The 16,303-nt window shown below is 42.4% G+C and overlaps 1 protein-coding gene across 3 annotated transcripts in view; it reads right to left on the reverse strand.

Moving 5' to 3' along the window:
• The window catches only part of NCOA7 (nuclear receptor coactivator 7), a 334,866-nt gene that overhangs the window by 34,214 nt on the left and 284,349 nt on the right, over positions 1-16,303 (reverse strand). For all 3 annotated transcript variants that reach the window (XM_044082180.1, XM_044082173.1, XM_044082187.1), the window contains 2 exons: positions 7,535-7,630; positions 7,312-7,388 (listed from right to left, as the gene is read on the reverse strand). In XM_044082180.1, coding sequence (XP_043938115.1) covers positions 7,312-7,388; positions 7,535-7,630 — 173 coding nt within the window. The remainder of the gene's footprint in view (positions 1-7,311; positions 7,389-7,534; positions 7,631-16,303) is intronic.

The raw sequence follows: 16,303 nt of genomic DNA on the forward strand, positions 1-16,303 counted from the left end.
GCAAAAGTAACCTTACATCATTTTAATGCACAACTCAGCCCATTGGTTTATCTTTGGTATAATAAGCCACCTCCCCCTCTCTGTCCACTTGTAGAGTAACTGTTGCGCTCCATTGAAACATGGAATAAAACAGCTCAGTGGGACAGGGGACCTGACTCTATGATTTCTCTTGGTCAGAGGCAGAGTGATTCCACTATGGAGATTAAGGCTGCAGCAGAGAATATTCCTGTTCCTACAGAGAAGAAAGACATGCTATAGACTTCTGAAGTTATCATTACTGAACATTAAGGACAGGTGCAGAAAATGTTTTGGTACCTATCTAAAACACATCCACCGAGTTGCACTGGCTTTTTAAAGATGTTTTTCTGCAGCTAGTTTGAATTCACGTTGGTCCTTTAGTCATGATGCATCACAAGGAAGTTGTAGAGTTTGTTCCTTCATGTTTCATTGTATGATAAATAGTTTATGCTTGTATTGCCATTATTTTAGTATCTTTTACCAAGTAGAAGGATTAATTCCATGTAATTCTATATTTTACTTGCTGTGCTACATAAACAGGTTTTCACTGTGTTGCATGACTTCTGTGCCATTCACCGACTGTATTTCTCAGCTACTTATTTCTGTGGCAAGAGTATTCTTACTGGTTGCATTCTACTATCTGTCAATGACTTGATTTTGTGGTACATGTTGTATTGGAAACACTTTAGTGTTCATATGATAATACTAGGTTATTGTCCCGAAGACCCTTATAAGCCTAGCCAAGAATTTCGCCCATGTTCCCTCATAGTCAACACCTATTTCCCCTGTCCAGTAGGGACACAGGTGGGATCTCAGGGATGTATTTTCTGTTTCCCATCCAGTCATCCAGGTTCCTCTTAAAAAGGGCTAGAGAGGTACTCTGCTTGACATGGAGAGGGAGTCCATTCCACAGACGGGGGAGTCTTTGGGACACAAATCTATCCCGCCAACAAGTTCTATTAATGTCACACACCAGGTTAAGGCCTTGCGTGCGGGTTGCACAAGTGAAGTTTTTCTTATGGATATGTAACAACTCCATCAAGGCTGGGTCTGAAATGGCAATGTATGCCAGACAGAGGTCACCTCTGAACACTCTGTATGAGACTGAGTATAGGGACAGGGCTTTTAGCCTATCTTTATAGGATAGGTGTTTGAGACCCTGGATTTTCCTGGTCAGGAACCTCTGTGGTCTCTCCAACTGCTGCATGTGCTTGGCGAGATGCATGCTGAAGGGGACACTGTATTCAATGATAATGGGTCTGACAAGGGAGGAGTACAACTTTTTAAGCCACTGAATCTTGAATTTACCAGCCAGTTGGTAAAACTCTGTTGTCCATTCCATGTCATTCAGCACACTGTCAACAAGCACTTTCCAGCACTCGCTGTAATAACACACACACACACACACACACACACACACACACACACACACACACACACACACACACACACACACACACACACACACACACACACCTAGAGCCAATTCATAAAAACTGCTTTTGGGAAAGAGGTTGGGATGTCTGCCTTCATGCATCCATTGTGATAAATATGCTGCATTGAGAGATGGGGAAAATATTTAGTAACAGGGCAGGCTTTTGTGGTGATTGTTATGTCCACCATTGGGAATGTGGGATTAGACGGTGAAGTTTTTTTTTTTTTAAATGCTACATGATTTTGTCTTTCTTAACTCCGAGCATGGAAGACAGCTATAGTTTGACTGTGGAAAACTGAGTATTTAGTTTTCAAAGAAAGTTTGTGCAGCAGTAGCCTTCCAAAGGAATGTATAAGTAGTGGCCATGATATTAAATGAGATGAGCACATTTTCTTACTGTTGTGATTATTATTTAATTTCCAAGTCCCAGCACAGAAAGCTCCATAAAAAAACAAGAAAAAAACTTGCTCTTGGTGCATTTACAGAAACATTGTGAAGCAGTGGGACATTTTATTCTTGCGCTGAATACAAATGCTGTTAATTTAGTGGCAAACTAGTTTCCTACAGAGTCACCTAGTTTAGTATTGAATGGACGAGCTGCATAAAGCACCCAAGTCCCTTGTTTAATCTGGTATAAATTGTGCCACTGCTTAAATGGAAAAAAATAATCATTGCTTTCTTGATGTTCTTCTTTTTAAATTTAATGACATCATAATAACCTCTGCTTTATTTACTGTTTTCTGTTAAAAACTAACACTTGCCTAGTTTTTAACTGTACATCTGGCAATGGTGATTTGCTTTAGGCTATTTTTTTTGGGTGGGGGGGGGGGTATTTATTTAATTTTGGTAAGTGGATGAATCCTCCAAAGCTGGACTGTACTTTACATGGAAGGTGGGCTATGCAATGCAAACTAGAGAACAGTATATTAATGAAAGTAGCTAACTTATATTGCTTATCTTTAGAATATAGAAAGAAACTGGGGTACCTAGAGAAAACCCAAATGGATACAGGGGGAACATACAGACTGCACACAAACTACATCCAGAGACCAGAAGATGGCAATATTAAACACTGTACACCTTGTCCCACTATTGTGTGTTTAATATTTTGCTGTTCTTCAATTTGCGTTTGAATGCTGGTATCCCACAGTTCCTTTGGGGTGGATGGGGGGGTTACATAATTATGCATGCAAATTTATGTTAACCAGTGTCCAGATTTTTGGCCAGCTGTACCTACTTTTCATGGGCCTTTGTCCAGATTTTTGATGCTTCAAGGCTGAGAGATATGACAGTAGTAAGGAAATATTGTGTGGCACACCTTATAAGTAAAGGCATCGCATCCAAGATCTAAGGATGTTATAATTCCATTATACTCGGCTCATATCAGACCAATAATTGAGTACAATGTTCCCTTTTGCAAGCATCTCACCAGACACCTGCAACAACTGGTGAGACCACAGATGTTTCTCAACAAGAAACTACAGGGTACATAAAACAAGTCTTACACAGAAAGACTGAAAGCCCTGCTGTCCCTGTGTTCTGCCACCTACAGGTTGCTAAGGGGAGACCTGTGCCTGGCTTACAGGGCAGTCTCTGACCCAGCCTTGATGAAAATGTTACACACTCGTAAATCAGACTGCAGGAGGGCCACTCGCTCCAGGGATCTTACCTAGCCTCTGACATGAACAGGTCATGCTGGAGAGATAGATACAGCTTCCAGAGACTGCCACTCCTCTGGAACAAGCTTCCAATTCATGTGAAACAGAGCTCCTCCCTGACCCTCTTCAAATGCAACCTAGATCAATGGATGGGCCACCACAAATTCATTCATGGGGTGGTGCCCATGTCCCTCCTGGACAGAAGAAGTTGATATTAACTACCACAGACCCTAAACTCTGCAAACTTCACTCACATAACCACAGGCAACTGGGGCAACATGGGATAAATATGGCTTGGTTTCTAAGGGCTCTAGAGCCATTAGCCTAGTAACCTCTTATGAATCTATGAATCACTCTCCTCTACACAAACTCTACACAGCCATTAGCTCAGAAGAGGAAAGAAAGATGTTAAAGAACTAGGCACAAAAAAAATGAAAATTAGCAATACAAAAAAAAAGTGGTTATAACAGTTAACAGGCTACAACACAAGGGTGATGTGCTCTAGTGGATGTTAACATCTGTGATAGACCTTTAGGACAAGTCTAAAAAGCAGCTTACAGACAGGCCTACAATGACTGCAGTGGCAATGTTCTGCAACTTATCATGATCCCTTGATTTCAAAAGAAGCTAAGGAAGACATTGCTTGGTATTGCAAAAACTTGTCAGAAGCCAGCTACTGAAGTATGGAAATGTGCACATGGAGGTGGACTTGAGGCAGGCTTCCATGCACTTTGAGAAGGTAACACTCTAAATGTTAAAAAAGCTTCTTAAGGATCACCCAAAACTGCAAAATACTACCTCCTAAATGGACATGTAAGAACCTTCTTGGATATTCGGCGAACATTAAATGCAGTTAAAGCATCCCAAAAGTCCAGAGAGAATGACCCCTCTAGGACTTAACATAAGCAAGAAAGACTGAAGGCAGACCATGAAAAATAGCTGCCTTACTATTCAGGTGCTTCTAAAATGCAGAATAAGCCTTGTATCCCGAACTCTTTTTGGGGAAGAAATTCATGAAGCAAAATATATCAGGACATACTGGGTGGTTTTCTTCTGTAGAAGACAAAGTTCCACCACCTGCTCTTCCATCTTCAGTATGGATTGGGTGTTCACAATAAATGACAGACTGAGTGTGTGTGGGGTGATGACAAAATCCTTAACTCATGTAACCCTCAGTGATGAGGAGCCACTGAGTCATGTGGGGCAACGCATCTCAAATTTCCCCAGCATAAAGTGAATGTAAGCCAGAAATGCTGTGGGGCAGCATGGATGGGTGCTGTTGTGTGAGGCTTCAAAATCATCTCAAACAGCAATCCTGCTGCTGGGGGACAGGGCTATACAGCATTTGTTACTGCTGTTGGAGTCAGTAGGAACATATTTTCCTCCAAGTCTACTGTGGCTTTTGTAAGAAACAGGATGATGCCCCAGCACTAGACATTTTCTAAACCTTGTCTTTTAGTTGTTTATCTGTTTTGGGACCAAACAGTGGCTCTGTTACAGGGCACTAGAAAATGAAGTCTGCAGCTTCACCGAAGCTATAAATGTTGCTAAGTGTCCCTGCTGTCCCACACCAAGCTATGCACTACACCATGTCCAGGAAAATGCAACACAGTCTAACAATCTGTACTATGCAAGCAACTGTGCAATAACTTCCAAAGTCTTATCCAAAGGGCATTTCTGAAAGTAAACCATGTGATGCAAGTTCATTATCTTTACTAACGGTAAGAAGAATGCATACATCTTCCAGAAGTGGCACAGAGCTCTGAATCTCCTGCCCATGAGGGAAGAGATTGCTGTTGCCCAAACAGGATTCCGCTTTAAGGCTCTCAACAAGATGGCAGTGTATACCTTGGGATTTTGACAATAACAGACCTCCTGAGGCAGTCAAAAACACGGTCTTGTTGGGCATGAATATTAACAAACCCGGGTCCAACCCAGTGGCTTTAAAGATGCCTCTGAATACAGCTACCATTAGTGGAGATACACCTGGGATCTGTTCAGTTGCTTGATATGCTTTCCTCTAAGGCTGATGCATGGAATCCTGAATCTTATTCCTTGCATGCATATGGAGAGACTTGCTTGTGCTAGGGAGGCATCCTGTGAAAGGATGAGACCAACAAATGAAAGAGAAGACATTCATTCTCCCAGTAGAATGCTAGATTATTGGACAAGGTCTACTGGATCCTACATACTGAATACTCACAGTGGAGCTGTTCTTAAGCATCACCATTAGATTAGGACGAAACAACTATTACCAGCGATGCTGGAACTTAAACAGCTTCCTGAGCACGAAACAAAAACAGAACAGCAAGAGGACAAAAATGGTATGGCTGCAGACAATAGATACACAACATCTTGTAGTTCAAGAGGAAGAGCAACAATTACTTTTCACGTCTGCTATCCCGAGAACTCCCCCAAATAATAAGCATGAGATCAAGGAATCCCAGAGGACCAGTGTCAGTACAGTGGGGAAACCCACTACCACAGGACCAAACCACACAAAGCAGGAGGACTAAAACCCTGGTGACTCCAAGGAGGAAGAGGAATGGGGAGTTGTCCCACTCTTTGTGCTTTGAAGACACATGCAATTCTTTACTTGAATGTTTCCTAAATTTCTTAGTCACCATACATTATTTAAAAGAAGCATGTATAAAGATAAGCTACCTTTTTTTAAATAAATTCCATTAATTTCCCTGCCACCAAAATGTTCAAATATCTTATAACAGCTTGCTGAAATGCATTCAACTTCTACATAATAAAGGTGATAAAGAAAAGAAATAGGTCAGTCTGTCTTTTATAATAATGGTGATGGCTGGATTTGCAGTCTTTGGAATGTTTTGATGGAGGAGTGTCTCCAAAATGGCCTAACACCTTAAAACAAATCCTGTAAGTACTGCTTCTACTGCAAAACAAGCACAATTAAGATTTACAGGTAAAGTAAGCTGAACGTACCATAACAGTAGATGTTTGAATGATCACTGCTTCAGTAGCCTTAGCTATATGGGTTAGATCCTTGGCAGGATAAACCCATATAGCTAAGGCTACTGAAGCAGTGATCAATATGAAGGACATTTGGAGTGCTAAAATGATGTCAAGTGTGCTGATATGATGGAAAAAACACACAATGATACCAGAGTTACTGGTGGTCATAGCTGTATGACTGCTGCTAAAAAAAACATGTCTACTGCATGATATTGTGTGACCTACAGTAAAAGCATCCTATGTTTAAAAAAGCACTTTACTGAAGGGTGGGTAGGACAATACTTCAAAAAAAGAAGAGAGGGTAGGTAAACTGGAAGTGGAACTTTACTGAGAGTGACACACACACTAAAAATCAAAAGAGCAAATCCTATTTACCATAGAGTGATGAGGTAACCAAAAGCCATAATCCAGAAAAATGCATTCTAAAGCATCGTCTATCCAAAAGGAAAACATAAGATACAGTTATGGAAATAAAACAGTCCAAGATTCTTTTGCATACTAAGTAACATCAACCAAAAAAAAAAACAGAATTGTTTTTTAATACGTTTTTCTTCCCATTGCTTGTTGACAACTGATCCCATCCCTCTCCATTTCATTCTTCCTGACACACACAAGCATACAGAGAACTCTCAAGATGTCATCTAAGCAGCCACAGAGGACCATTTTATAGTACGTCTTAATCCCCATGCCAAACAGCAGGTGATTGGTGCACTGCAGTACCAGTGATGTTACCAGGCATGCCTGACTGTGGTTATAGCATGTGCTGCTTGGCACTCATGCATCTTGCCACGGCCCAATAGCTGCTGGTGAGGTTGCCATGACACAAGCACTCCTGGATGTCATTACAGTGATGAATCTTGCTGCCCCCCGATATGGTAAAGCCACTTCTAAACATCTTGCTCCCACCTTCTCACATGAATTCCTCCAGTGTGGTGGTTGTCAGTCAAATTATACATCACCTACACTGGAGTTTGGAGTTAGGGATCCACCCCCTGCACCATGAATCAAACATAACAAACAATGATTTAATTAACACCTGCCTGCACAGATTTCTTAACAGTGGGACTGAACCAAGTCATTAGGAAAGAAGTTCCAAAAATGGATTCTCAACAATGCAGTTAAGACTAGGTTTGCCAGTGATCTCAAAGTGTGAGGTGGGCCAAGAAACAAGTTCTAACAGACTATGGCCATGAACTACACCATTTGAGCTTTACTTACCTTCCACCTCCTCCCAGTTCCAAGAAGTCGACATCTCCTTTGATGAAATAAGAGTTCTCCTCACTCCACCTAAATATCTGAAAAAGAAAGGGGGAAAAAAGCACTTACTTTTTGAACTTGTACTATATTCAAAACATACATGTGTCAATTACTTTCTCAAGTTTCATCACAGGACTGCTAACACCACAGCACACTACGTCTCCTTGCCATTTCAAGTAATTACCTTAAAGTCTGGGTTGAATGTAAATAGGAATGTTTCTCCAGTGCCATAATAATGATCACTTATTCTGAAAGGATGTGACGCCAATGCACCAAACACCTATTAAGGAAAAAGGAACAAAAATGGGTAAGCTTGAATTGCTTCTGCCTTATGTCGAAGCTTAAACATTTTGACCAAAATAAACAAATACATGTAGGATTATCAGGTAGAATAAGTAGCCAACAGAACCTTTCAGCTTTTCCCCAACTGAATAAAGGACCTTGGGTGTAATCACAAACACATCCCCACCCTGACATTTTTTCACAGCATCCCACCTGTGGTTTTTTTTTTTCCACTATCTCACTGCCTTTCGAAGTGTTCTCAACCATGCAGGATTAAAAAAAAATCTGATGAGAAGAAAATTAAGAAAACTCACTCAACAGAAATCAAAGAGAAATCTCAGAATACTGCTGGGACTACACAACTTTAACACAAAATATACAATTGTTTGTACATTTCCTTTACTTAGACTCACATTAAAATGACAATGTGGTGTCATGTCAGCATGGCTATCCAGACTGTGGGGGAAAAAAAAAAAAAAAAAAAAAAAAAAAAAAAGAGACACACATATACCCAGAGGTGTGTAAGTTGAATCACTACAGGGCCCTCTGTGGCAAACAAACACTCTGGCACTCATTCAGGTGCCTTCTTGGGAAATGCTTATTTTTTGAATCGTGGTGTGCATACTTCCTTTAAGCAAGCCAAGGTGTACTTGCACTCGGCATAAATGGAAATGTCTAGTCAGAATCACCATTTCCTGATCCCAACTTAACACTAGCAACACATCATGCAGCAAAACAGAAACAATGCAAGCATATAAAACTACAACCTTCTTACAACTGTCACTTTTGCTACCAAGAAAATGACAACTCCTCCAGAATGAAAGAGAAAAAAAGCTATGTACTTACTATAACGTTCCATCTATCTTCTCCATTTTCATTCTTCCTCAACTAATGGGCTCAGATCTGACTCAGCAGTTATACCAGTTCGTGGCCTCCAACAAACTCTCAAGCTCCTTCCCTACCCATAATGCACCATCCTAACATCTCTCAGATCTTGTTTGCAGCTTTGACAGGATGACTATAAAAGAAATGCCATAACTGGAGTTCAACAAAAAGGACACAGGTGTCCTTGACATATCTCATTCCTCCAGAAGTCAGTCATGAAAAATGGTGGGGGATGGTGGGTGGGGGGTTGAGGAAGCATAAAAATGGACAACACAGATGGAATGTTATGCTAAGTACATAAATTTTATCTAATGTTGTCAACTTTCATTTATTCCTCAACTAATGGGACAGAGTCCCCAACTGCCTAAATTCCTGGGTAGACTCTACTCCTGAGCATGGTTGAGCCAAAGGCTGCTCTCCCTCTCGAGACCAGATCTAGTTTGTAATGAGTGATAAAGGTATGAGGATTTGAAAAAGTTGCAGCTGCACATATATCGTGCATATAAGCTCTAGGCTGGAATACAGCAGAAGATGCCATATAACAAGTTGAATGAGCCTTTAATAGTTTTGGTAAAGGGAGATTCAGTTTTGTTACAGATAAAAGAAATGCAACCAGTCAACCATCTAGCTACAGTTCCCTTTGTAACTGATTCACCCAATGTGCAAAAGAAACAAACAGCTGATCTGTCTTTCTGAATCTCTTCTGTGTCTGCAGAGATGTAATCGTCTACGAACACCCAGTAAATGCAGCATATATTCCCCTTTATCTGTAATTTATTTTTGGAAAAAGTACTGGTAAATTAATGGATTGGTTGATGTTGGATTCTGACACCACCTTAGGAAGGAAGGAAGCACTGGTACATAACATGACCCTATCTTTTGAAAAATCAAATATGGAGGCTTAATAGATAATGCTTGAATTCTAGCAGATGTAATTACAACTAAAAAAGATAGTTTTCCAGGTCAAAAATTTGAGCTCACATTTAGCAGCACACTCAAAGGGAGAATGAATTAAGGCTTGCTGCAGGTTCAAAGGGAGAATGAATTAAGGCTTGCAATACCAAACTTAAATCCCATGGTGGCATGGGGGTGTTTATAAGGGGGGTCTTAGCAGAAGAGTACATCTCAAAAAGGCTTTGCACAGTTCAGAGGAAGCCAGTGAATAATTTTGAAACCCCGCATGAGTCAGATATTGCTGCGAGTTGAACTTTAATAATTGATGAACTAGCACCCTCATCAAATAAACTCTCTAAAAATTCTAGAACAGGTCGACTTGGAGCTAAGAAGGGGTCTATCTAATTCTGCTCCGCCCAATAAATGAACCTTTTCCATTTACTCCTGTACAGTTGCCTAATAGAAGGTTTTGGGAAGATAAAAGTATGGAACAGACAGGAGAAGGCAGCACTGGTTGCCTGGCTATTAAAGGAACTGGAGAAACCACGCTGTTAGTTTGAGATTTGAGATAATGGGTGAACCATGCCTGTGGGGTGAGACAGAAGGTCTGGAATTGGATCCAGAATCCACAGTGGATATAGCAGACGAGGCCAAGGGAAGGGAAACCAAATCTGCCGAGGCCAGTAAGGTGCAATGAAGATGACTTTGCTCTTCAAATAGGGTGGGAGGATGGCATAATGGTTAAGGTATTTACCTTACAGATACAAGGTGCAAGGTTTGATTCTCACATGGGGTAATTGGCTAGGCGTGAAATGGCCCACAAGGGCAGTTAGCCTAGTACTAATCTACGAACCTAATCTAATCTATGAACCAGGCTGCTTTCTGAAGGAATTTAGGAATTATGGGAGTCAGAGGATAAGCATAAAGAAAACCAGAGGGCCAATCGTGGAGTACAGCATCCCTTGGTGATTCCCCCGGTGGGAAGATTGAGGCAAAGAAGCTGGTTCACTTGTTTATGGAGTCACAGGAAGCCTCACTGACTGAAAATCATTTCCATTACTTTGTTGTTGAGAGACCACTCATGAGGTAGTAAGATGGACATGCTCAGTTTGTCTGCTATCATGTTGGACTTCCCCTGAATATGCATTGCTATTTGAAAGCAGTTGGAAGATATCACCCACTGCCACACTCTGAGGGCTTCTCGATACAAGGAATAAGATCTGGTTTCCCCCTTGTTTGTTGATGTACTAAACTACTGACATGTTGTCTGTCTGGACTGCAACTGTCCCAAGAGGGAGTGCGGCTTGGAATGCCTGCAATTCCAAAAGCACCAAGCTCATCTCCAGAACACTGATATGCAAGTTGGCCTCTTCGGGAGACCAAGAGCCTTGGACTGTTTTTCCCAGGAAATGCCCCTCACCCACCCAATCAGGAAGCATCCGTAGTCACTGTGGCCTTGGGCTGAGGAAGGATGAAAGGACGACCTTATAACAGTTGTGGCTGCATCCACCAGGAAAGGTGTCATTTGCATACCTGGGTTATTCTTATCTTTGCTGACATGGGTTGAGAAAGCACTGACTATTGTGTTGCTAGCATCCATTTGGAATTCTCATGTGAAATCGTGCTAAAGGGACTAAAATCACTGTCGCTGACATTAAACACAGGGCTTGCAGAATCAATCAGGCTGAAATTCTGATTCTGAAAATTATTTTCCTGACCTGTATCCTTTGCACTCTTGATAGTGGAAGAGAAGCTACCATACTGTGTTGAACACTGCTCCTATGAATTCAAAATGTAAATGAGACTTCTTGTAATTTACACTTATTCTGAGCTGTGACCAGATCTGTAAGACTATCTCGAGCTTCTATCAGTTGATGCCTGGTTGGGACAGTAATGAGCCAGTCATCTAAATATGGAAACACCTGGAAACCTTGCAGTCTCAAGTGAGCTGCTATCACTGCCATGCACTTGGTGAATACCCTGGGGGATGTGGTAAGGTCAAAGGGTGGTGTTGTGAACTGATAGTGACTGGCTCCCAGCTGGAAGTTCAAGTACCTTCTGGATCGTCTGTTCATCTTTATGATAGTACACACCCTGAAGATACTGAGCACATCCAGTTGTCCTTGCCCAGAAAGGGCAGAATGGACTGAACCATGACCATCCAGAACTGTGTGTGTACAATAGATTAATTCAATACCACTGAGATCAAAATTGCTCTCCAGTCTCCCGTTTTCTTTGGCACGAAAAAGAATTTTGAGTAAGTTCCAGACTATTTGGTGTGAGGGGGTCCTCTTGGATGTCTCTTTTTATAGCAACTTTTGGATTTCTAGTGCTGCTGCTTTCCTCTGACAGGGTGGGATATCTGGAAATTTTCTTGACAATCGAGAAGGTAGGGAAAAGGGAAATGTATAACCTCTGGAAATAATTCTCTGCACCCAACTGTCTTTTGTTATATCTAGCCAGACTCTCAAGTGCAGAGATAAGTAAACCCTGACTACCTCCAGAGGTAGGCAATTGGGCCTCCATTCAGGAGCTCTGAAAGGGTCTGTTGGAAAAGGAATCTCTAGACCTCCAGATTTATAGGCCTCCTCTGCCCTGGGGGCGTCGCCTTCCATTACCACTCCCCCCTCTGCCACTGGGGGAACTACCTCCACGTGTGTCCCGAAAAGGACTCTGAGATTTTCTGAACCACATTTTTCGACCTAACCATTGATTCCTGGAAAAGGCCTTTGAAAAGTCAAAAAACTTGCGCCCACTGCAGAGAGGGTCTTTCTGTCTTTCTCACACCTGGAGAGTGTGTCCTTTACTGTGGGGCCCTGTAATATTTTCTTGGCATGGTCAACTACCTAGGCAAGTTCATTCCAAATTTGAGCCAACTATCAGCACCACTTAGAGAAGTGACATATAAAGATGTATCCTGGTCTTGGTTAGAGAAACACCAAAGAGCATTTGATTTCTGACAAATCCTGATACCCTTGATAAGTGCAAGCAGGGGTTTGGGAGATGAACCACTTACAGGTTACCTGTGTCCATTAGAGACATAGGTACCAAACCAGGATGAATTTCTGGTTTCCCAGCAAATTGTCCAAGTTGCACTTGAATTGGGATAGGGAGAACTCTGCTTCACATGGATGGGGAGCCTGTTCCACAGACGTGGTAGTCTCTGGAATACATACCTATCTCTCCAGCAGGACCTATTTACATCACAGGCAAGGTTTACGTCTTTAGACTGGGTAATTCTGGTGCTGTGAGTTTTGTGGATATGCAGGAGGTCTATCAGAATGAGGTCTGACAATGCACTGTATGCCAGGCATAGATCTCCCCTCAAAAGCCTGTAGGACACCGAATACAGGGATAGGACCTTGAGGCAGTCTGCATAGGACATATTACTTACTTCCTGTTTTCTTTTAGTGAGGAACCTCTGTGAATGTTCCACTTATTGGATATGCCTGGTTAAGTACATAGCAAACTGGGCATTGTACTCAATGATAGGTCTGACGAATGCCAAATAAAGTGGAACAATGACTTCCTTGGACTTAGATGCCATACCTATGTTTATAAGTTGTGCAATACAGAATTATTTCCTCACCACTGCAGACACATAATGGTCAAAGGCTAGATTACTATCTATGTGTCCCCCCAACCCCCTAACTACTGGGTCAACTCTAAGCAGTGTGTTGTCAAAATGATAGTTACAAGGGATGGATGAATTCCCAAAGGATGCTATTATGCATTTCTTGGCATTTAGTTTTAGTCCATGGCTCTGACACACCAGTTGTTTGTCTGTGTCAGCCCCTCCTGGAGAACATTTGTTTCAGTGTGAGATTCAATGACAGCTCCTAATTTGCAATCATCTGCACATTTAGTCAGCCAGAGACCACTGACATTGGCCTTGACTTCTGAGAAGCAAATGCCAAAAAGAAGCAGTCCGAGGACTCATCCCTGAGGGACTACAACTTGTGACTGGCCTCTTTGTAGAGGTGGACTCCCCAAGTCTAACTTCCTGGGTCCTGTTTGTGAGACAGTTGGCTATCCACTGGGTGACATAGGTTCATAGGTGCATACTAGGCTAATGGCCCTGGAGCCTTTACAAGCCTAGCCCAGCCCATAGAAGTGCCCTGGCATCATGCCACCTGATGAGTTTGTACCTAACCTCTTGAGTTTGTCAACAATGCCCGAGTGGGGTATTGTGTCCAATGCCTCAGCCAGGTCAAGGCAGGCAGTGTGAACAATTTTGCCCTCATCCATTGTTTTGGTGACCTTCTCAAAGAAGTCCACCAGGTTGAGTAGGCATGATCTGCCCTTGACAAAACCTAACTGGCTTTGGTCCAGGGTCTGAAGATTTACCATATCTCTGTTGATCATCTCGATGATCTAACTAGTTATGCGGCCCCGTGCACATGCTGGCTATGCCCTTGCAACTCCCACTCTAATATCACCCTCCCAATCCAACCACTACCTTTCTTTCCACTTCACTAACTACTCTGATTATAGCAAGCTCAGATGCTCATAAGCCAGTATTTATTATACAGCAGGAACTTCTTCTTGTAATATTTGTTAATGTCGGTTATGTACTTCACAGATAAAGATTCTAGTTGTCTATTGATGTACTATGTTCTTCATCTGTAAATATGTTGCAAGTAATTGCTATGTAAATTGTTAATCGCTATGTAATCTAATGTAACTACTGTCTGTTTATTTTAACTGTGGAGCTTTTCTCCCCGGGCCTCCACTGAAAATGGACCTACGTCCAGTCGGACACTCCCGGTCAACAAATACAAATAAATAAATAAATAAATGACAATTCTTTCCAAGGCTTTGAGACTTATGGTTCTATAGTTTCCAGGGTTTGTAGATGGCCCACCTTTGTGCAGAGGGATGACTGTTGCCTTTCTCCATTCATGAGGCACGAAACCTGTTTGGAGGCTACAGTTAAACAGTAATTTCAGAGACCCTGACACGTCATGTTTCATGCTATTTAGAAGGCATCCTGGGATATTGTCTGAATTTAGAAGGCATCCTGGGATATTGTTAGGATCAAAAGATTTGCCGAAGAATGGGACTTTACTCATGTCAGACGTAGTCCAGGGTACCCGCAGTCAAATGGTTTGGCAGAAAGTGTAGCTCAAAGTGCAAAGCAATTATTACAGACGTCAACACGAGATAATAGTGATGTTTTCCTGAAGCTCTTGAACCGCAGAAATGCTCCTTGTGATAAACATATTTGTTCACCTGCTCACAGACTTCTGTTGAGACAAACCAGAACCACATTACCAATCAGTAGTCAATTGTTGGTTCCATGTGTCAGAAAACTACAGTTGTGCAACACTTACCATAAATGTAGATTTTAGAGTGTATTCAGTGTTGCAGTCATCATTTATAGGTTATCCCTGCTGTGGTAGCCCTCGGTCGGCCCGCATGCCAGAGTCAATGTTTTTGTACGCCAGCTGCCATCGCCTGTAGTCTGACGTCAGGTCGTCAGTGCTATAAAGCAAGGCAGCCAACGTCATTACGTCAGTTTTTCTTGCCCTAACCCGTCAGAAGCACAAGGGAAAAGAGAGAAGTGGTCTTGGGGCTAAAAGCCACCTTGGGAAGCTTGTGTTCCCCCTAGGGGAAGATGTTAAATGAGGAATGGAGGGAAACCAAGACTGCAACAGTGATTAAACTTGAAAATCTACATTTATGGTACGTATACACAACTGTACTATGTTCTTCATGTTTCACTGCTTCAGTCATCACCTGTGGGAGGATTCCCAAAGCTGAGGGGAAAGAGTGGAAGGACAGGTTGAGTCCTAGGTATGAGTCAGGAGGCCCTGCAGAATTGCAGAAGCAAACCCTGCTCTAGACTTAGAAAAGAGAGGTAGGTGGTAATGCTTTGTAAAGGTATGGACAGAGGTCCAGGTGGCCACTTCCAAGATGTCCCTGGTAGGTACTCCTCTGAGGAAGGCAGCGGAAGTGGAGGTTGCCCTATTGGAGTGGGTATGGATAGACTTAGGGATGGCTTTCCCATGTAGTCTGTAGCAAAAATGAATACAGTGTAAAATCCACTTGGAAATGGTTTGTTTGAAGATGGGCTTCCCCTCTGCCCCTGGGGCAAAGCTTACAAGAAGCTAGTCTGTGTTTCTGAATGGCTTAGTACGGTCCAGATAGTATAGGAATTGTCTGTGCACATCTAGCGAGTGTAGAATTCTTTCCCCCTTGTTTTGAGGATTGGGAAAGAAGGTGGGAAGATGTATGGCCTGGTTAAGGGTCACATCAGATACCACCTTGGGCATAAAGGAGGGGTTAGTCCTCAGGGAGACTCTGTCTGCATGGAAAATTATGAAGGGCTCGACAGCCATGACAGCTTGAAGTTCCGAGACCCTTCTGGCTGAGGTGACAGCTAGTATGAAGGCAAGTCTTCCAAGAGAGGTATTTCAATTCTGTTGAAGTGGCAGGTTTGATAGGAGTTAAGGTTAGTTTCTCTAACACACAATTCAGGTCCCAGGGTGGCATCGGAGGCCTTCTGGGAGGCCTGATATTAGAAGCCCCTCTGAGGAACTGCTTAATCAAAGGATAGGAGAAGAGGGGTGGGTCTCAATCATAATGGACAGAGATGGCCAAGGCATGGATTTTAATAGAGGAGAAAGACAGGCCACTATTGAGCAACTCTGCTAGGTAATCTAGATTGAGAGGGATGGAAGGTTGGGGAGGGTACTGCCCCCTTTTTGATTGTTCCCAGGAGCAGAATCTTTTCCATTTTACATCATATGATTTTCTTGCGCTGGGGCTTCTGGCCTCTGTGATGATGTCTAGGACCTGTTTGCTTAACACGGATGCCTTTTTAGTTTTTAGTGTATAAACCATGCTGAAAGTTTGACAGTCTTGTAGGTCTGGGTGTCGTCCCTTCCCC

The sequence above is a fragment of the Protopterus annectens genome, chromosome 1.part1 (genome assembly GCF_019279795.1).
Source record: "Protopterus annectens isolate FY-2018-M chromosome 1.part1, PAN1.0, whole genome shotgun sequence".
Classification (NCBI taxonomy): Eukaryota; Metazoa; Chordata; order Ceratodontiformes; family Protopteridae; genus Protopterus; species Protopterus annectens.